This window comes from Clupea harengus, chromosome 7, assembly GCF_900700415.2.
Source record: "Clupea harengus chromosome 7, Ch_v2.0.2, whole genome shotgun sequence".
Classification (NCBI taxonomy): domain Eukaryota; kingdom Metazoa; phylum Chordata; class Actinopteri; order Clupeiformes; family Clupeidae; genus Clupea; species Clupea harengus.
In genome coordinates, this window is record NC_045158.1 from 9,740,537 (window position 1) to 9,762,200 (window position 21,664).

At 41.5% G+C, this 21,664-nt stretch overlaps 1 protein-coding gene across 1 annotated transcript; it reads right to left on the reverse strand.

The window, feature by feature from the left end:
- Nucleotides 1–889: 889 nt before the first annotated feature.
- tacr1a (tachykinin receptor 1a) lies at nt 890–17,850 on the reverse strand. The gene is made up of 5 exons (XM_012815811.2): nt 17,044–17,850; nt 11,316–11,498; nt 5,536–5,686; nt 2,185–2,381; nt 890–1,538 (listed from the first exon to the last, which is right to left on the reverse strand). The coding sequence occupies exons 1-5, from the start codon at nt 17,442–17,444 to the stop codon at nt 1,208–1,210; spliced, it is 1,263 nt and encodes a 420-aa protein (XP_012671265.2). The 5' UTR covers nt 17,445–17,850; the 3' UTR covers nt 890–1,207.
- Nucleotides 17,851–21,664: the final 3,814 nt, after the last annotated feature.

Sequence of the window (21,664 nt, forward strand, 5' to 3'; positions counted from 1 at the left end):
CCTTACACAGCAGTGCAGCATGATATGTGTTTTATCCATTCATCATTTGTTCAGTATTCTCTTCATCCACATCTCCTCCATGCAGGAACACACACATCCCACAGCAAACCTGGGAGGAGTCCAGTAGAAGGACTAATTTTTCCAAACCTTGGCTGTCACGTGCGTGTGTGTGTGTGTGTTTATGTGTTGCTTGTGACTGCACAAACAAAAAACAAGCTGTGAAAACTCCCCAAGATATAATGCTGTGCTAAACATAGTCACACCTTCAGCAGTGATCCTAACATAGTCCTGTTTGGTAAAGCTCAGCAACTGGTAATATGGAGAAGCAGCACCTCAGAAGACTTCGACTTCGTTCATCGTCTTTGTGTTCTAACCCGGACTGCTGTTCAGTCTTCTCACTTCCCTCAAACATGGTCTGCTACTTTACAGCATATATACACTTATGTATTGAACTGCATGGAAAACAATACATGACTACAAAGTTGAGCAGCTCCAACAAACTGTATTCTTGCCTGTGGCATAGTGTCTAATGCACACACATCCTTGGTGTTCACTGCATTTGAGGTCAGTGGTTTTGACAGAACTGTGGTTCTGTGGTTCTTCTGTTGAACATGCTTCGAGTGAGTTCCAGAGGCTGTTATGAGCACACAAACCGCTGTTTGAAGCCTACCAGCTAACTGATACGGTTATAAATATACATTCAGATAACACAGGTCTCACTGCACGTACAACATCACACAGCAGTGACTAGCAGTAGACTATGAAACCAAGCATCCAGAATTTTGCTGTGTGTGTGTGAGAGACAGTGTGTGTGTGTGTGTGTGTGTGTGAGTGTGAGTGTGTGTGTGTGTGTGTGTGTGTGTGTGTGTGTGTGTGTGTGTGTGTGTGTGTGTGTGTGTGTGTGTGTGTGCGCGTGTGTGTTTGTGTGAGACACTGTGAGTGTGTGTGGTTCATCAATGCCTACAGGAAATGAAAATGTCCAAAAGCTTTAATTCTGCCTAGAGAGGGTGACTGTGCAATGGTGCCCTTGGTGGATTCATCCTGCCCAGTGAATAGGGTATGCTGTTTTAGCAGAGTTCGTCAGATGGGTTCGCACACTGGTGATATACACAGCGGTGACACACGCACACACGCGCAAACACACACACAAACATTAAATGCGATGGTGGGTGTGCGGAATCGGAGTGTGTGAGGAGCGAAGAGGAGGCTACTCAGGCAGGTTGTTGCTGGAGTAGAAGCTGGAGGTCTCCGACACGGTCTTGGAGATGCTACGTGACGAGGAGCCGTTGGAGGCCAGGTCTGCCGAGGTCCGCCGAGCGGCCACGACTCCCCTCACCGCACAGACACACGCTCCAGCCCTGGGGTCTTCGTCGATGCCCTGCGGCAACACGGTAGACATGGTGGTCTCCATGCGGCTGGTCTTGTACATGCTGGTCTGCGTGTGGAGGTAGCGGGTAGACTTCAGCTCCAGACCCTCGTAAGAGCCTTCGGGCACAAACGGGCACCAGCGGAATGCCTGCTTGAAGCCGGCACGGAACCTACAGAAAAAACACGGAATGGCAGAAAGATCTGAAAGCCCCCCCCCCCGGGATTTTGTGTTGGCTGTTTCGTCTTTGCGAATTAGCACATTTCCTGTGCCAGGAAGAGGACCTAACAACACAAACATGCTAGCTCAGGAGATGGATCCCCTTCACTAAGCCAGCAGTTTTCTGCTGTTAGTTCAACCTCGTGGCCTCCAGTAATAAGCTTCAAGTTTTCAACACACAGATGTCGCAGTATTGGTGGTGCATTACATGTAACCTTAAGAAACCCACATCTGTTTCCACTGAGTTCAATTTCTATAATACTTTCTTACTTAATTCTAACTTATTGCTATAAAACTTTCTTACTTAGTTCTCACTTAATTGTTAAAATACTTTCTTGCTACACTGTGATAAGCTTACCAGAGACAACGGTCTTAATTCTATTTTCAAAATCATGCAGGGAGACATAGTGGTGCAAAACAGGTGGATCTATGGGAGCATGTCATAAATAACACTAGATTTACTATGACAATGTCACATTCAATGGTATCATTTGTTAGTAGGGCAAAATGTACCCAGAGGAGAATTATTATGGAGATCTTTCCTGGCTATGTAATGGTGACAGAAGGCTCAAAATGCTTCCAGTTTAGCATGAAATTACCTGTCATTCAAACAACAGTAGATGATGGGGTTGTACATGGTTGAGCTCATTGCCAGCCACATAATGGCCAGGTAGACCTGTTGGATGAACGTCCTCTCCAGCAGGCTGGGGAAAAAGTGGCCCAGGAAGAAGTACACGTGGAAGGGGAGCCAGCAAACAGCAAAGGTGCACACCACCACAATCATCATCTTCACCACCTTCAGAGAGAGGAAGACGCAAAGCGAGAGGTGAAGGCGACAGAAGGATATGTAGAGTTGAGAACCATGAAGTTGTGATGAGTGTGGAGTTTAGAGTTCCTGGAGGAAAGAGTGAGGATCTTTCAGCACAGCATGTGGCCTGCACAGCCAGGAGGTCTGATGTGCAGCTAACACTTAGTCATCAGCGGAAGGTGGTCGGCACAACTAAGCAGGTGCCCTGCTGAGTTTACAGAACGTAGACAGAACCATGGATTTACTAGGCAAAGCCAGCATGTTAGAAGTCTGGATGCATTTTTTGATAGACTTGGCAGAATATAACACAAGCTGTCTGAGTTAATTTTGCCCAAGCTGTAGTATCTCAATTGACTTTTGACAGTGAGTAATTTGCTTACCTAAGATCACTAACGTACAAATTATTAAATGTTTCGTAGTGTTTTATGTTTGAGAAATGAGGGAAACTACCTCTTGTGGTGCAACAATAAAAAACATTTGTTTTTAAATTATGTTTTCTAGGGTCTGAGAGCATATACATACAATACAAGGCTTGCTCGCCACGACTTGAAGGATTATTGTGTAGAAATATGGACAAAGCCTGTAGCTTGTCAACATGTGAAACAGTATCTAGATGGAGACAGTGAGTCAAGGAGTTGTCATGTTGAAATGGATATTTCAAATTGCCCTGCTCTGAATGAGCCATCTCTCATTAAGTCATATTGGGTACTGCTCACACTATGTCATTTTTGACAAATGTATTGGCTAGTGGCAGTGGAGAAGTGCTAGGGTGTGGTGACTAATATGCTGTTTTTCTGGACTCAGCAGCTAAAAGGCATTCTTCCGGACAACTGCCTAAATTGCGTTATCCATGAGCCTTGCCAAGGCTACATTACAGTAGATTTGCAGATTGAATTGGCACAATGTGCTCTGCAGGTAGCAGCATTAAAGTAACCTTAAGGTCTATAAATGGCAAGGGAAGCCAAATTGATAACAAAACAAAAGTGGGGACATTACTTCTGCTTCCAGGGGTATGATAATGAATTGTATATTAGTCTTGACCACCATAAATGCACAATAACACTTCATCTTTACTCACCTGTGTGTCTAGTGTGCCTTTATAAAGTAAATATACAGTAAATACAAATGCAAATATGTAGTACATACAATGTAATTGTAGGTCTGGAGTGTGTTTTTACTGTTTAACCAATGCTTTAAAAATAACATCACCCACACTTTAATTCTTCAGTTCAATACTTTGGTACATCATGTTGAGGCTGTATCCATTCTGTCCAATGCATTTGTGATTGGCATTGTTGCACATCAGGTAACTTTTCTAAACATCTCCTGTTACATCATTTTTCAAAATCGTTTTTTATGACCTGCGATAGTACTGTAGTACTGCTAAGCAGGGAATTACGGTAAATAATAATTGCATTATGGGAACATTTTACTTATTCCGTGGTAACATTAGGAATTGCACCAATATGGAACTCTATGTCATACGATGCATTTTGAAGTCAGGGCTTTTTGTGTGATTTGTTTAGTGGTTCTAATGATTTTGTGGAGAATTACCACTTGTGGAATGGTGTAAGCAGTACTTCTGTGAGACCTCGAGCAGAGGCTTTATCCACATACATACATTTTTTCATCCATACATTTTTAACAGCACATACGTACATGTATGTATCCTTGGTCTTGATGTTGTTGTCTCTCTACTCTACCAACTGAGCTACAGGAATTCACACAAGTGAAAACATACAGCAACATTGCGTTTAGTTACACCTTAAAATTAATTCTACATCAATTGAAAAAAAAAATTACATTGTACATGGAGTACTCTAGAAAACACTGTTAGCCTATGTTTGTGACTAAAATAAGCTATACAATTTTTGTATTATAATATTGTAATATAGTAAGCCCTTTCATGGTATAGTTGGATGGTTTTTGATTTAATGAAAGTTTTGTTCAGGCACTTTGCAAGTCTACCCAATTCATTTTGAAAAGGTACTATCCAACTGTTTTTCACAGTTTTGTATGTGTTCTTTCCATTACCTTTTCTTAACACCTTAACTGTGAAGGCTTGTTTTCAATCTGCAAGTCATTCTGTAGCTCAACAGGTAGGGCAGTTGATAAGGGAGTGTGTTGGCGGCACCCAGGTCACGGGTTTGACGCCTGAGAGATGCATAATGAGTCTGTATGGTACTTGTACTCTCACTTTATTAAATAAAATGACTGAAGTTCATAAACCAAAATGTAAGCACTGTAGCTTCTTTTTGGATGTAAATTCTACATATCCTATTGTTGTAAACACATGTACTCTTCATGTACAGTGCCTATATATATAAATGTGGAATTCAAATACACATGTACTGCACTGTACTCAGACATTCAGCTTAATATGCATTGTGTATCAGTTTATATTGTCACACCTTTGAGTGCTATGCAAATAAGACCTTTGCACATGGGTCATGGGTTGAAGCAGAGAAATGGAAAAAGTTCTGAGTTCTAACCTGATTTATTAATTTATATAGCTTAATTATCACAAATTAAGCCTGGGAAGAAAAATGTATATGGTGAATTAGTCGTGATATTTCTGCTTGTGACACGACTCAAGACGGTTCATCACGATCATTCATCTCCTTCATCTCCATGCCCAGAGTTGACTCTATGCATTTTGTTGTACGTTGTTTCATCTCAGTTGCCAAATCTGTGAAACCAACACCACAATGCCGTAAATAAATACATATTTCTTGCTTGTTGCCTTTTTAGGGGTATTTTTACTTCTTCACTTACACGGATATCATGATGTATCATAGATGATTGTCTTGCAATGTATCGAGTTTCGAGTATTGCAATACTGTTATCATGGGCAAAGTATTGTGATAGTATTGTATCATGGGTTACTCTGTGATTCCCACCCCTAAAACAAATCACAGTAAAAAACAGTGCAGATTTCACACAAGTTGCTAACAGTGTGTCCAACCACAGACTGCTTTTGGGTCTCTGCTGTCCTGTCCTATCTCTAAACCTAATCACGTCCAACCACTGACTGCTTTCGCGTCTCTGCTGTCCTGTCCTATCTCTAAACCTAATCACGTCCAACCACAGACTGCTTTGGGGTCTGAGGCCTCTGCCCAGTCAATGGGACAGATATCAGTACCTTGCGCTTGGCGATAAGCTGCTCCTTGTAGCGATCGGACGAGTCCCCTGGGATCTCGCTGGCCCACAGAGTGAGCCCAACCTCCAGGTAAGCACAACCCATCACCAGCAGGGGCAGGAGGTAGATCAGCACAGCCAGCAACACGTAGTAGCTATGAGCAATGAGAGATGGAGAGAGGACAGAATGACAGACCATGTGGAAAAGACACAGGTAATTAAATACTACGAAACAAATGTGGGATAAGCTGGTACAGAAATATGAGATAGCCACTAATATTGGCAATCTAATCTAATAAGGACTATGTAATTGTATTTGTAAGTGTATTAAAGTATGATTAACGCTCCACCTGCCACACAAAGGCTCTCTGAGGAACCTGTACAGCTGAATAATTTTTTTTAAACAGAATACCACAAACAACACACATTGAAGTAGACAGTGAATCTGAGAGGAGGAAGGATGTGGAAGAGCGATAAACCACCTGAGCATGGCTTCTTCTTCGCCCTCAGAATTATACATGATGTGGGTATTCTCACCAGGTGTCAATTAGGTGAAGATGCCTGACAGTGAAGGATTGATTATGACTTATTTCAGGCTGATTTAACAGTGGAAATGTTATTATAAATAATGGACTTCGTTTCCTTCCTGTATGAAATAGGGCTTCCTGGCCGTCTAGGGGCTCAGTGCACAAATTAATATGTCATAGTGGCACAGACAGAGTGGGTGGAGAGAGTTTGAAGTGCGGACAAGGCAAAGAGCACTTTGGACTGAAGTGTTTCATTATAGTTTTCTATAAAAAAAGAAAGATTGACTCATCCAGTGCAGGGCAAATCCTAGACAATTCTGGAGCAAACAACTCATAATCAAAATTACTGTATGTGCAAGGGTCACTTCCAATCTGTTTCTACATTGTTTTTCCTGCATGTAGAATGACCAGATGCAAACAGACCAAATGGGGGATGAGTAGTAAGTTTGTGCAGGACAATGTTACCAACGGCGAGAGGTAACCCAAAACTTTGATTATAATGTCTATTTAACTTAATAAGACATTTTTGTATGCTGCCTTTCGGCTCGTAAACACCTGTGTAAGTTTGGCTTTTGTGACGTAGCAGAGGAGTTCACTGGCCCCGCGTCTTCAAAATTTCTATGACGGCAGTCAAGGCCTTTTAATGACCTTCCTCCAATGCTGTCTTCTCAGCCACTGGATGAAAGCCAGTCTTTAAGAAAAGCTTGGCTATGTTGGGTATGAGCCAGGCTGCTGTTTTTGATGTAGCGCTATAAATAGAGTAGTAGTAGTTTATCCATAAGTGGCTCGTGCTGGGCGGATAAAAAAAACTAAACGCATCCATGTGTTCTTATTTCTGACAATTAAAATGAATGACATTATCTCAACATGGGACAAAGAATCAAAATGCCGTGACACCTGGTCACCCTAACTGCATTGTTGGGGCCTTGGGAAGGCAGCCATTTTAAACAAAGTGTCAAGATGAACACAGTGGCAACCATAGATGTGTGAAATTGGCAATTGCTTCTTATTAATTACTGTTGAATGTTGAGAAGTCCTCAGGGGTAAAGTTGAAGAGGAGAACAAACTTTAGCATCTCCCTGTCTGCATCCTTAGAGTTTCCTTTTATGGTCTAATATGTCATCAGAAGTAATTGAAGACTGTCTAACAGTGTGAGAAATAGCTGATATTACAGTGATGCAACAAGCAGGTATCCAACAGTGTGTGATAAAAGAATATAATTTTTAGAAGAATAGTTTTTTTATGGTTTTTATTACAATTGAACGGGAATGAATTTTGACTCAAGAAGACCATTTTCATTTGTTGCTTTTCCCAAAGACTAAAGGGATTAACTCTACGCGGACTGAAGTAGGCAGAACTAATTCAAATAAGTCCATTTCTAAATGTGGAGCGCAGCAAAGAAAGGAAATGGACGACCTCTCTCACACACTAAGCTTATGAGGTGAACTGTTCTTTCACTCGTCTCCCAATGGATTACCCTGCTGGCACTGGTAGGCGCTTTAAAAGCCATTTCCTTTCCCCTAAAATGCAGCCTGCATGGATTGCCAAACCCTTGCTGTGCCCATGTTACTAGCGCGGGTGGAGGACGGAGAGACATGGAGCTGGAGAGCACACGGCACAAACACAGGATGCCACTCTTATCGCTGCATACTGATGATATCACACAAAAACTATTTACAGGCATGGGCAGTGAGTTCCATAAAGCACAGGTACCAGCACAGGTATTCGTATACATATATGTAATGTTCATGGGAAGTGAGTAAGTTAAATCATTTGTGGTTGTAGATAAATATGCTGTGTCGGTATACTGTATTACAGAATTAATAATTTATCTGAGGCATGAGGTATATCAGGAGTATACCATTCTCTCATATATATTACTGATTAAATATATGCACCACTTCCGCCATACCATAATACCGCATAAGCATTTGGGTGCTGGCATTACAAACACATCTCTCTGGAGAGAATGATACTGACTGAAAAAAAAGATGGAGAGATGAGGTGAAAATGAAACAAGCAGACTAAAAGGCCTGGTTGCAGCTCTGGTGGCTGGTCAGGATTTTTATGGCAATTTGCAAAAATCAGTGCCGCACTGAGCGCACTGCCTCAGCATGCCCAATGAGCCGCTCTCTCTCTCTCTCTCTCTCTCTCTCTCTCTCTCTCTCTCTCTCTCTCTCCCACAGACACCGCTCCGCTCCCCTGCCTGCCTGCTGCCTCTGAGCGGGCGGGGGAAATGGGGGACGGGGCGCCCTAGGGGTCACCGTAGAGACATCTGTGTCGTGGAGGATGGAGATGCGCTGCACTCAGGGCTCTGGCTCCGTCACGACGCTGTCAGCACCCGCTTATCAACAAACTCCTGTCACACATCTGCTGGGCCATGGCAGGGATATCACAGACACTGGAGGTGTTTTTTCGTTTCGTTTGTTTTCTTCAGCATGTTTCATGCCGTGCCACCAGTGTTACAAGCTTTCGAGGGAACTCCTGAGATGGCCCTCTTTTTCTGTCCGTGTGGGTGTTTGCACATTGCATCAGCTCTGCAGCTTCCCTGCGTTATGAGGGAGATGAATGAGGTAGCAGAGGCAGCCTGACACCCTGCATAATGTGGCCTGACTTGCCAAAACTGTTCAAAGACTCTGAAGTTTGCAAGTTGGAGGGGGGGGGGGGGGGGGGTGTAAGTGTAGGTGTGTGTTTCTGTGTGTGTGAGAGAGAGAGTGTGTGCTTGTTCTCTACGTGAGACAGAAGAGAGAATAATACAGAAACAAAGAGACTGACTGTGAAGTGTATTTATGTATATGTCTGAGTGTGTGAAAGACAACTTCAGTTGAAATAAAAGAAATAAACTGAAGCGAAGAAAACGTTTTTTTTGCGAGAAATGGGAAACAGAGAGGTGAGTAGTGGGAGGCAAGATAGAGATAGAGTGTGTGTGTGTGTGCATGTGCATGTGTGTGTGTATGTGTGTGTTTGTATGTGTGTACGTGTGTTTGTATGTGTATGTGTGTGGATGCGTACAATTGTGTGCGCTTTCAGACGAGTGTGCCTATGTGTCGGGACCATTCGTGTGCAACTCTTGGTCAACTTTTAGTAATCAACCTCCGCACTATTTATAGCAGATGATCATGGGTCCATGCAAGCTAATGTGGTCAGTATGAGCACAGACAGACACAGTGGCTACGGCTCGGCCCTGGAGTCCGCCCCAATTAGACATGTCCATTAGCTCTCATCCCACACACACACAGACACAGACACACACACACACACACACACACACACACACACACACACACACACACACACACACACACACACACACACACACACACACACACACACAAATACACACACACACACAAATACACACACACATGCACCCAACTGAGTTACTGTAGCTCCCAGGCTCGGGACACTTAACCCACAAGTGCCAGTCATTATAGTTTCATTAAAATAGTAATAAGTACAACAGCTATTCCAACACGAACATTGTTTTGTCTTGTTGCTATTCATCACAGACAATCAATGTGTGAAGCTCAGCCAACTGCCAAACAATGGCACTTGGAGACAAAATGATAGAAGCACCACAGATGCTGCATTTACAGACACCTGTGGTTGATATTCTGAACTGGTTTCATTCATTCTGTAAAAAGCAGAATGGTGTAGTGTGTGTGCGTGTGCGTGTGCGTGTGCGTGTGCGTGTGCGTGTGAGAGAGAGAGAGAGAGAGAGAGAGAGAGAGAGACAAAGGGGGGAGGGAGTGAAAGCAACTGAGTGTGATGTGTGAGAAGATGTTTGTGCGCTTGAGGTACAGACAGACAGAAAGAGTAAGACTGTATGCTTACACATGTGTGTGTGTGTCTGTATGTGTAAACCCTCTTTGTTCCCATGTCTATTCAAGTGCACCCCCTCACCCCGGTCCAGTTCTGCCTATGGCATTAGAAGATTGCCTAAAGATTTACACCTCGGCTAAAAGTGTTATTGAGCCTCATTGTGCTTTGAAGCCATCCATCACGAGTGTGCCATGTGCCATGGTGTATTAATAGGGAAGATCTCACCAGCTGAGAGAAAAAAAAACCCATTGGACTCCATTGCGTCATGGCACCATTTCACAACAACAATAAAGTGGCACATGGCAAAAAATAAATAAAAAATAAAACGAGATGAAGAAGGTGAAAGATGGAAGATGTGAGAAAATAAGCCGTCTAATGAAGGGAGACAGGCACATATCACACTGAGATGGCTTTGACCCTCCTCAGCCTATGAACCAAAATTCCATGCTGATAGATAACCTTCTCAGTTCGCTTGCTACAGGAGTACCTGTCTAAACTGTGAGTTGTGGCACCTATATTCCATATGATTATGTTCTTCCAGTACACTTACTTTCTTATCTTTTATTTTTATGCTTATCATCTTCTTTTTACTTGTTTCACTTTATGCTTATTTTTTATCATTTTAATTCTTTATTGTCTTTCCTGCTATTGTATACTGTATGTAAAGCACATTGAGTTGCACATGTGCATGAAATGCGCTATATAAATAAAATTGCCTTGCCTTGCCTCAGCCTGTATGTAGAGCCAGCAGGGGGTTTAATTAAATTCCTATATTTGTGCTTAAATAAACACAGACATCACATGGTCACTGGCCCCTTTACAATTTTATCATCCACTGATTTCCCACTCCAGACAAACACAGACTGGAACTCATAACTAAGGGCCAGGCTTTTGTGGTTGATCATGCATGCCTCTGCCTTTGTTGAGAATTCACACCTCTAAATTGAATGTGTGAAGGCATTGTGCTCGTTCAATGCATAGTTATTTAGAGGCAGTAAGCTATCCCTGCTAAGCATGTTTTTGATTGTCCGTGATGAATGGAATGAGATTACACTTAATGAGAACACTCAGTCTCTTTTAAGAAGAGTGCAATTAAAAAAATAAACACAAAAAAATTAAGAGAGATTTCACTTAGCGCAAGGGCTGAAGGCTGAAATAGGGGTAGCATTTTAAACAGTGTTGTTCAGCTCTATATTTTATCATGAAGTATTCCCATTCATTTGTCGAGCAGCTAGTCAAGTTAACTCGTGGTTTGCTACAAGGCTTTTTAAGAAAACATGTAGAAGGAATAGTTAAACTTGGCCATATCTGCATTCATTCTGTATGCTCTCTGTTGCAACGCACGTATAAATGCATGTCATTCCAGACATCACAGTCTGCTAAAGGCACATGTCTGAAAATCTGTTAAAATGCAGTCTGACACCTGAAAACTTACATCTTCTCAATGTACTCGGGCCAGTCGATGTAGCACACCACACGTCCGGGGAAGTAGCCAAGGTCAGAGTAGTAAAACTGGGGGAAAGCCAGCAGAAGAGCCAAGACCCAGATTACGCCGATTACCACCATGGTCTCAGTGGCTGTCATCCGCTGTTTTAGGGGGTGGATGATAGCCATGTACCTGTCCAAGGAAGGAATGGGAAAAACTGTTCAAAATTGCATACTACACCACCTCTATCAGCATCTTTTCCAGACTGAAAAGTGAGTGAAAAGCAGGCTTCCACTTGTTGCAAGGATGAAATCATCCTGTTCACAGGACTACTGAAATTGAGCTCTCCTGAATGTTAAACACACGGAAATCTTTTCAAATCTAATAGGTGATACACGGATGGTGGGTGAGTTATATCACTGCAGTAATACTATTCCTCTCCCACTATAAAGGAATTTGGTTCCTTCCTATTTAACCATCAGAGTCAATTACGTTTGATCACTAAACTGATGCATAGAGGTATTAAATGGACATTTTAGAAACACTGATTTGAAGGGATGCAGTTGGAGTTTGATGGCTGAATATATGCACTGACATTAGTTGCCAAGCGTTTTTCTCCAAAGGAACTTGCAGGTGGTCCTGTCCAGTGAAATGGGAGATGGAGGAGTTTTGCATGAGAGATCAGGCTGTGGGATGGGAGAACAATGTTACGACAGCACATCAGGGGTCGACTTAGCATGACTCAAACAAACGCTGAGCAGTCAGAGGAGGACATGGAGTGTGATGGCACAGTTAGGTCAGACCATGGCAGGAAAGCGCTTTGAGGTCTTTTATTTTTTAGGAAAATTTAAACAGAGCACATTTTATTGTGCTTGCTTCTGATTCTCTCTTCTCTTTCTCTCTTCCCTTCCTTTTTGCCCCCTCCTTATTCTATCTCTTCTCTTTCTCTCTTCCCTTCCGAGATAAAGAGATCATTTCAATTGTTATTGGCGCTATATAAATAGAATTTAATATACTTGAATTTCAATTTGATTCAGGGAAATGTGGAGATGAGAGGGGGTAATGAGTAACATTCAGGATGGGGTTTCAAGAAGAGATTTGTTAGATGACAAGACAGATGGTCCTGGGAGACCTGGGCTCAGTCCTCTTGAGAGTGATGCTAGAAAAGTTAGGAGGAAAGGTGAGAAAATATTTCTCCATAAACGACAGGTGGCTAATTGCCCCTGGGACAAGGACATTTTATGGTTGTGTGGGTACATAATTTGTCACGCATTGCGGATATTTCAACAGTGAATGAGCTGTGAATTCAGTTGAGGATAATCCCTCTCAAGGAATCCTTACACAAACCTCTGTCTGTACAGAGTCAAGAGGACACTTTGTTCATACTTTGAGAACAACTGAACAAGGATCTAAATGAAGGATCTTAAGGCAATTTGTCCAGCCGTCGCTGGAAAAACATTATAGGGAATAAAGGCACTTGGAGTTGACAAAACAACAGAAATTGTTCCAGTTCTGCAGACCTGTCTTCTTTTAACACTCTAATAGAACTGCAGCAAGGCCTCAAAAGTGATTAAGGGTGCCGACACAGATTCTATAATCATCTATTAATGCCTGTTTTGCCATCTGTAATGCCTTTACCCAAGTCTCACTGACTTGCATTAGATGCCTCTTCTCTGGGCTGTACCTTACTTGTGGTCAGGAGAGTGATCTGGAATGTGTCCAGTTGGAAGGTGTAGCGGTAGGAAGGGACAAATGCCAAAAGAGTAACTCTTTAATCTTGAAAAGACTTTTGAGATTTTTATGCTGGTAATTATTTGAACAATATAAAAACTAATGCTTAGAAACCATCTAAAAGCATCTTCTAAAGCAGGGGTTTTCAACAGGGGGTCTGTGGCCCCCTGGTGGTCCGCGGCGGCATTGCAGGGGGTCCGCGACATGAGCCTATGTTGATCAGTTCACCATTGAATTTTTTTATTTTTATAAATTTGCTTTGATATTTCAACACATTTCCCGATTACTCTTGAATATCGTGAAAATATCGTCTTACAGGCAGAATATCTGTGCAGGGGGAGGGGGCGTGGTGGCGGCTAGCGATGTACCCTGATAATTTCACATATTTAAGTGTTATAGGCAAAATATCTGTGCAGGGGGAGGGGGCGTGGCAGCGGTGGTTACAAACACGCACGCGCGTGCAGGCACATCAGTGGGCCGCAAATTATTTTTTAGTCAGAATGGTGGTCCCTGGGACAAAACCAGTTGAAAACCCCTGTTCTAAAGCATATATTACAAAATCTTGTGCCTCAATGAACTGAATTCATTGAACATAATTAGGAAAGGCATACACCTGTCTATATAAGGTCTCACAATTGATGGTGTATGTCAGAGTGAAAACCAAGCCATGGGGTTGAGAGAATTGCCCATAGACCTGCTGTGAGACAGGACAGTGTCAAGACACAGATCTGGGGAAGCATACAGAACAGAAAGAACATTTCTGCAGCATTAAAAGTGTCCAACGGCATGGAAGCCTCCATCATTCTCAAAAAGAAAAGATTTAGAACCACCAAAGGTCTTCATAGATCTGAATTCACCAGCCAAACTGAGTAACTGGGGACAAAGGGCCTTGATAAGACAGGTAACCAAGAACCCAATGGTCACTATGAATGAGATCCAGAGTTCCTTTCTGGAGATGGGAGAACTCACTTCAGAAGGATAACCAACAGTGAAGCACTTAACCAATCAGGCCTTCATGGTAGAGTGGCCAGAATGAAGCCTCACTAAAAGGCACATGACAGCTCACTGAGAGCACCTGAAGAACTCGCCGACCATGAGAAGCAAAATCCTCTGGTCTGATGAAACTAAGATTGAACCACATTTGGTCTGTCTACTTTTGCTGTAACAAACCTCAACACTGGCACTAAATTGCTGGTAGAATTCATTTGTTAATCTGATTAATCTAAAAATGTCCAACTGACAAATTCAAAATGGTGGATGAACCTTTGATAACTGATAGAATCAAAACTCTGTTGAGAGGCAGGCAACAGCTAAAAATATCACACTATTTTACTTCATATAATCCTGTCCAATGAATTAAAATTGGAATAAAATGTAATCTTCCTTATTTGAGCCCAAACAGTGACCAACAGAGGAGAGAAACTGACCAAGGAGATGCAAGTAATCTTCTCAGGGAGGAGCTTGATTCAGCATGAAATAGATGAATGAAAGTAAAACATAGATGTAGCTGCTGGAGATGTACACAGTAGCAAATGCCGGACAGACATTGAGAGTGCCCCCAAAGACACAGAAAACAATTCAATAGTTCAGTGAGATGCAGGCATTAAAGTAATAATGGGGTTAGGGGAGGGGGTAATCGAGGAGTGAATGCTAACAGCTTTCTCATTCTTTATTTTGTTTGGGTTGCAAAATGTCATTACAGTCCCTGTTTTCCAAGGCCCTATTGTCTCTGCAGGGGGGGGATTTTTTATTTCCCTATGATTAAGTCCAACAGGAATAAACTAATGAGTTGTGAAAAGGTCCATGGCCTGGGATGCTACAGAATCATGACTAATTTCTATTCCAGTACCACAGAATCACTGCTGTAGGCAACATCCCCTCTTTATTGGCGGTGGGCATTTTCCCTGACAAATGTGAAACAAAATGCCTCCTTAAGGCATGACACATGCAACGGGCAAGCACCTGGGTGCATCCGCTGCTGATGCCATGGATTTCCTGTGTGTGTGGATGTCTGTGTGTGTGTGTGTGTGTGTGTGTGTGTGTGTGTGTGTGTGTGTGTGTGTTGTGTGTGTGTGTGTGTGTGTGTGTGTGTGTGTGTGTGTGTGTGCGGATGTGTGTGAGCATGTATGTATGTGGTTGCATGCATGTAGGAGGAGGGTGTGTGAGGCTACAACAGTGAAACAATGCTCCTTCCATTGGCATATGTTTTCTCAAGTTAAGGGACAAACTGAACAGGTAGAAAAGGACTGAGGAAACAAGCGCATAAATGTGGGCTTCTGTGTCGTCATCATTGATGTAAGCTGCGCCACGTTGCTGCCGAGGCTGACGACTGGTATTAGCACGAGGAAGTGACAGCTTTAGTGCTATTTGCGAAAGTGAGCTGAGCTACGTGTGAGATGGTGAGGTGATGACTCAACGGCGGCGATGGCAGCAGCAGATGTTGGATCTGGGAGAAAGCTGCATTAACCGTGTTAGCAAAGGGAATATGGAAGGGCTTTGCACAGCCATTATCAATTTCCATCGGGGCTTTCCATTGAGCACTGGGTAAAAAAAAAAACATCTCAAGCAGGCTTGAAAAACAAACAAGCAAACAAAACAACAACAAAAACATTCATGTGAAAGCCGTATTTAACTAGTCTGGTTATAGCCAGATTATGTCTCTTCCCAGCATTTTCATTATAAATCAAAATGTTATATTTTATTATTATTTTATTAACCGCCACATACAAATTACAGTTCTCTCCTCAATTGAAGTCAAATCATGTGGCTATAAAGGTGATATGTCTTGTCTTAAGATGTCTTAAGATGGCTGGAAGTAACACCTGACCACCAGCATGATATGCACCTAATGAGGGACTTAGGCTATGGCCTCCTGCCATCTCACACTGCATTTCCCCCCTCCAAGCTCTAACTCCCGAGGGTAATTGAATTTTGAAAAATGTTTAAAGGTCAAGTTTATGCTGCTGCATGCGCATAGGAAAAAAGGAATGTGCGAGTGAATTGTAGTGTATTGCTTCCCGTGCCCACAGTCAGAGGGTAAAGGGTAAATGTGGATAGACTGCAGGGTTGTGGATCACTGTAGGCTCTGTCTGAGTAAAGTCTCTCTTTGAGAGCTGGACTGATTCTTGCAAGACGGTTTCATGCCTAAGTGCTGTCCAGTTCACAATGAAATGTGTGATACTTCTTGGTTATTTTGGACCAGACTACATCGTTAAGCAGGTGGAACTGATCAAGTGATGCAAGTCATGACTCAAGCCAACATGTGTATCAGTAATGGAAGTGTTCAGTGTACTCCAGCAGCTGGGGCTTTATCGGATGTGTAATTCATTTTCACCATGATAAGGACAAACTGTAAGCCATGCTGTCTCAGAGGCTCTTGCCAACAAACAAATGTGTGCGCACACAAGACACTCCTTGCATACAAAGTGAGCACTCTCCTAGCCTTGCAGAGAAACCAAGCCATCACGATGATGAATCTGGTGTTACTAGAAGGATGACAGATAACCAGTCGAAAAACATTGGAAGCTGAACCCCAGCTATAGCTGTGACCATCCATACAGCACTTTGTTTCCCTTGAGCATTGGTGAGAACTTCTGAGCATCTCATTTCAGTTTCATGAACATATTATGCATGTCAAAGATGATCGGTTGGCTCGTGGAGAAGCTGGAATGTATGCTCATGCAAATGACATTATTTAGCTCTAATTTACTAATATGCAAAAATAACACACAATCCATCATATTGAACCCCTTGACACATACAGGATTGTCATTAATGAGATTTTCTGTTAACAAAAGACACATCTAATGAATTACAGAACATAGACTGAACCCTTTGCCCTTATAAGCAGGGCGGTAATTAGAAACTTCCACTGTCAACCATCTGCAATTTAAACTACTATAGCCTGTTAAAAAAGACCATATGGTTACAAATGCTATTCTGCGTGTCCAATGAGTATTCTAAAGAAAATCTAAATTCCAAGGACAACTTAATACAGGACACTTACCTGTCTAAAGCAATCGCTGTCATGGAATAGATACTAGCAAAAAGGGCAGCGATGGGAAAGAAGTTGTGAAAGCGACAGTAACCCAGGCCAAAGTACCAGTCGTTGTGCGCTCCATAGATGAAGTTGATGACGGTGTTGAAGGCTGACATAGACGCCTCGGCAAACGCTAAGTTCACAAGAAAGTAGTTTGTCACAGTTCTCATGCGTTTGTGTGCTAGTATGATCCATATTACCACTATGTTTCCCACAACGGATACGATGATGATAAGGCTGTAAGCTAGTGCCCAAAGAGCCACTTTCCAAACGGCTTGTACAAATTGGTTCTCATAATTTGTGTCGTTAGTCTCCGATGACTTTGTCCAGTTGCTTGATGAATCAGTTGCATTAAAAAGTGGATCCATTTTCCCAGTTTATACATTTGATATTATTACTTTTGTCGTCTTGTTATTTTCGCCAAATGAACCATAATTTGCTTCTTAAAATAAGCGGTGACAGTACCACCCAACATAACAGCAAATTCCTATTAACTGATACATCCTAAGGTTCCATAAGTATTTGTAGCACATTGTAGATTTAATATTCGCCAAATATCAAAACTTTTCAGACAGAAAAACAGCGCCACAATCGTAGACTATTCCTCGATGTTTTCCTCTCATAAAATCGGATGGGGTTTCTTTTACGAGACCCGAAGACAACTGTCATAAAACAGTTCTTCTGCCAGCTTCAGGTTAACAGTATGACTGCAACATGCCTTTCTCTCATCTGCCACTGCCAGCGCCAGGTTACGACTGCATCCACTCTCTCACATCACAAACTGAGGAACGCAGCCGATGAGAAACGCCACGGACGTATGCGTGAGAAAGTAGCTGTCAGCATATAGCTTAAAAAGCACCAGGCAGCTGTAATTGTCACATTAAAGCATAAAGCAAATAAATATTCCGCATATATTTCAGTATAAAAGGAAAAATGTTAAAAATGCTTAAATCCTTGCATCCTTTCCTTTGACTTCAGTTGTATAGCCTAGGCTACTTTTGACAGAATGTATATCGTTATGTTGCATGATTTTGAAATGCATTTGCTTTCGAGAAGAGAGCGTCTTTTATTTGTCTTCGGGGGTGATTGTGACATTCAGAATAGCCTGTACTGAAAGTGGTTAACTATGATTCACGTTGCCTTCACTATTTCACTTCACTACTTACAAGCCTACCAGTAACTTTTCATTTCAGTAGGCCTACTGTAATGAATGTGTATTTGAGCTTTCATCTCATTCTTACTTGCACCACAACCGATCAATAGGCCTGATAGATATCATTCAGTGAGTTAAATTGTTCATTACACCACCTGGCGGTTTTTCGTTGTAGCCTACCAGATGTCAACGCAAAATAATCTACTTGTGCAGATATGTTCAAAAATGTTAATAGGCTATAGCCCTATCTGCAAGCGTAGCCAAGCCTAGTCTATGGCATTTTGAATGACAAGGTTAAGTTGTTTGTATTTCTTCACTTTAGCCTCCAAGAAAGATTTCCTTACAAATGCCATATTTTCCATTTCAAAGCAAATATTTCTAAGCCCACGTGCCATTTTGAGCATTGAAGAATCAACAGCATCGGAAACACACTCATAGCTGAGATTTTTACGATTTGTTCAGTCATTAGGCTAGCCCACTATTAATTTAATTCATATAATATGCCCCACTGACCAATTAGGCTATTTTGGTGCAGTTCTGTTAATACCTTATAGGTACCTCAGAAGTTCAGCTCACATTTGTATTCAAGGGGTGGCTTTGGTACTGCCATATATCTATAGTATAGGCTACAACATGTATCATTTATATAACCTTCCTCTGTGCTTGTTTTGCTTCCTCATCCTTTAGGTTATCCTATATTGCACTCCTCATGAAGTTAATTACAGTCTTATCTTTATTATATTCATTACACTCTTAGGTTTTAAAGCAAGAGAAGGTCATATGAAAGGATCTTTGCAAGCTCAAATTGCGTTGGTCACTGTCATTTATCAGTCGGTTTTTCCATGCTGTCTACCTAATGTTTTATTGGAGCGGAACACAACACAACATCCCAAAATAGCGAGGTTCTGTCCATAGACTAAGTCTGCTAAAGGCTGTCAGTGAAGAGACGTCCAAAACTTAATTTCACACTCCAACTGCTCGAGAAGCAGTTAGACTACATTCTAGCATAATAGGAGAAGAATGGCAATAACCAGAAGATCTCTAGATATCTTCCATGATTTAAGATAGGTAAACACTTTCCTCAGCCCACTGCTGCTTGTACAGAGAAGTAAATGTATGTTTAGAAGCTACCTTTCCTCATGTCATGCAAGGGAAATTCAATCTGGAGGGAGTCACTGCTTAGCCGCATTCCACAGAAAACTCACTCAGCAGTTTTATAGCACAAGGAGGACCGTATATCTAGAATAAAATGATAGCATCTCCTTTTTGCTCAAATAGTTCACAAAAATTCAGGCTATTTATCCTTTGCTAACCACTGCATTTCTTCTTGTCATTGCAAGTATGATATAAGCCTACTCTTTAGGGCAAAGAGAACCAATGTCTGTAAACGGTATATGTGACAGACAAGTGCTATGAGACAATGATATTTCTTGCCATTTCAAATTGACGACATCATGGAACAGGCTTCATTGTTTAGTATAGTTGCCAGTTGGTCCTGGTCTACATTGCTTGACTGTCTGTGTTTTTTTTTTACCCAGCAGTGATGGCCTGTGTGAGCATCCTCTGCACAGGACTGTCTGCAAAAATAGGGTCCTTGTTACAAAGATCCATAATTCATTACTAATATATTATTGAATGTTACACATAGAATAAGACATCCTATATTCTAAACACATTCTCATGTATTGGAGTGTCACTCAAGGGATTGTTCTTGCTATCCTTACAAAAAAGCCCTGGGTTAAGACATGCAGCAGACAAAGCATTTTGAGAAATGTAATTACATCCACAGCCCCACCTGAAAGATAATCAGCGGCTTTCTAACTATTTTGGTGAGATTACAAAAGGATGATCTGTGCATCAGTGACACACAAATGCAAAGTTTCACATCAGCACAATGGAAACTTCAAGGAAATTTTATTTCACTAGTCTGCTGCCAATGAGTGTTTGTATGTGAATATTATTGTTCTTCTGTGAAATGCATTCTTGCAACATCAATCTGTCACAAGACACAAGTTTAAATTCAAGGACCAAAGGCTGCTTTGTGATAGCATAGGCAAACAATGCTTTCATACCAATTGCATCACTCATGCAACTGTGTGTTGGTACAAGGACATGAGCATTCCCTTTATATGACATGAATGGTCATGAGAGACACTCTTTGGTCATGTCGTTGTGCTTATATTGCAAATTCCAATGAGCACTATAGAATGGATGTCCGATATCCAATACAAAATGGCAATGTACAGAGGTAGGTAATGAAGTTGTAAGAAATGTTCTAAAACAGTATCTGGGGTTTATTGAAACCAAGGACAGTTTTGGCGAATGTCCTTTCACAGTTGTGTAAACAAAGAGGTTCTGACTGGTGCACTCATGACATGAATCCTCCATCCATCCATCTCCAACTTCCCATGCATATACAATGAGAGGGCTTTAAAGGCACTTCTTACACTAATCACATCCTTCAGTGCTGCATAATAGAAGATATAGTTCCCTTTCCATTAAATATCTGAAACATGACTGCCAATTCCTGAAGATGTTTCCCGATTTATCACCTCCACATGCATCGAAAAGTAATTACTGAAACAGCCATAAGCCTGGTAGGCTAACAAAGAGAACCATGTAGAAAAAAAGAGAAAAACCACTTCAATATATCCTGTGATTAGCAGTTAGATGAAATATCCATACAGCTCAGCTCCAATCAATGTTTCAGTTTTATTTAATTTGATCTCAGAAACATGGACAGATTTCCCAGGCTCTTCCCTCATAGTCTCAGCAACCCACCAGGCAGAACAAAAATCCTAGGCATACTTTCACAAAAGTGCACTTAAAATATGAATGTTGCAGTTGCGTCCTGACTTGTCTTTTGCACGACCTAAAGCTAAAGGAAGCTAAATGTTAATTAAAAAGTCACTTAGGCACGCACAGTAAGATAACAATAAGTCTAACTCATCATTATAGGCAGGCCAGCTAATGGTCAAACAAGTTTAGGCTACTCCCTCTGCCCGGACACTAGGGCTGAACGATTAATTGCATTTGCGATTTAATCGCGATATGATAGAACGCGATTTTCTAACCGCAACGTTCGCGATTAAAAAACGTGGTCTAAAAAAAAAAAAAAAAAAAAAAATTTTTTTTTTTTTTTTTTTTAGATGGTACATTTTGCACACAGTGTTTAAAAAGTGCATGCCTAGTGTTTATACTTAAAATGACTTTTTTTTAATTACTTAAATGCACAGTGGCAAAGCCACCGATTTGTTGTTCTTGTTTCTGTAATGAGCAGAAATGTAAAATGTGGGAAAGAATATTTTACACTAAATGTATCTAATATTGTGTTGGTCATATTTAAATCATTCATCACGTTTTGTTGGGAAAAAAAGAGGATAAAAAAAAATCGCATATTAAATCGCAATCGCAATATTTTGGTAAAAAAATCGC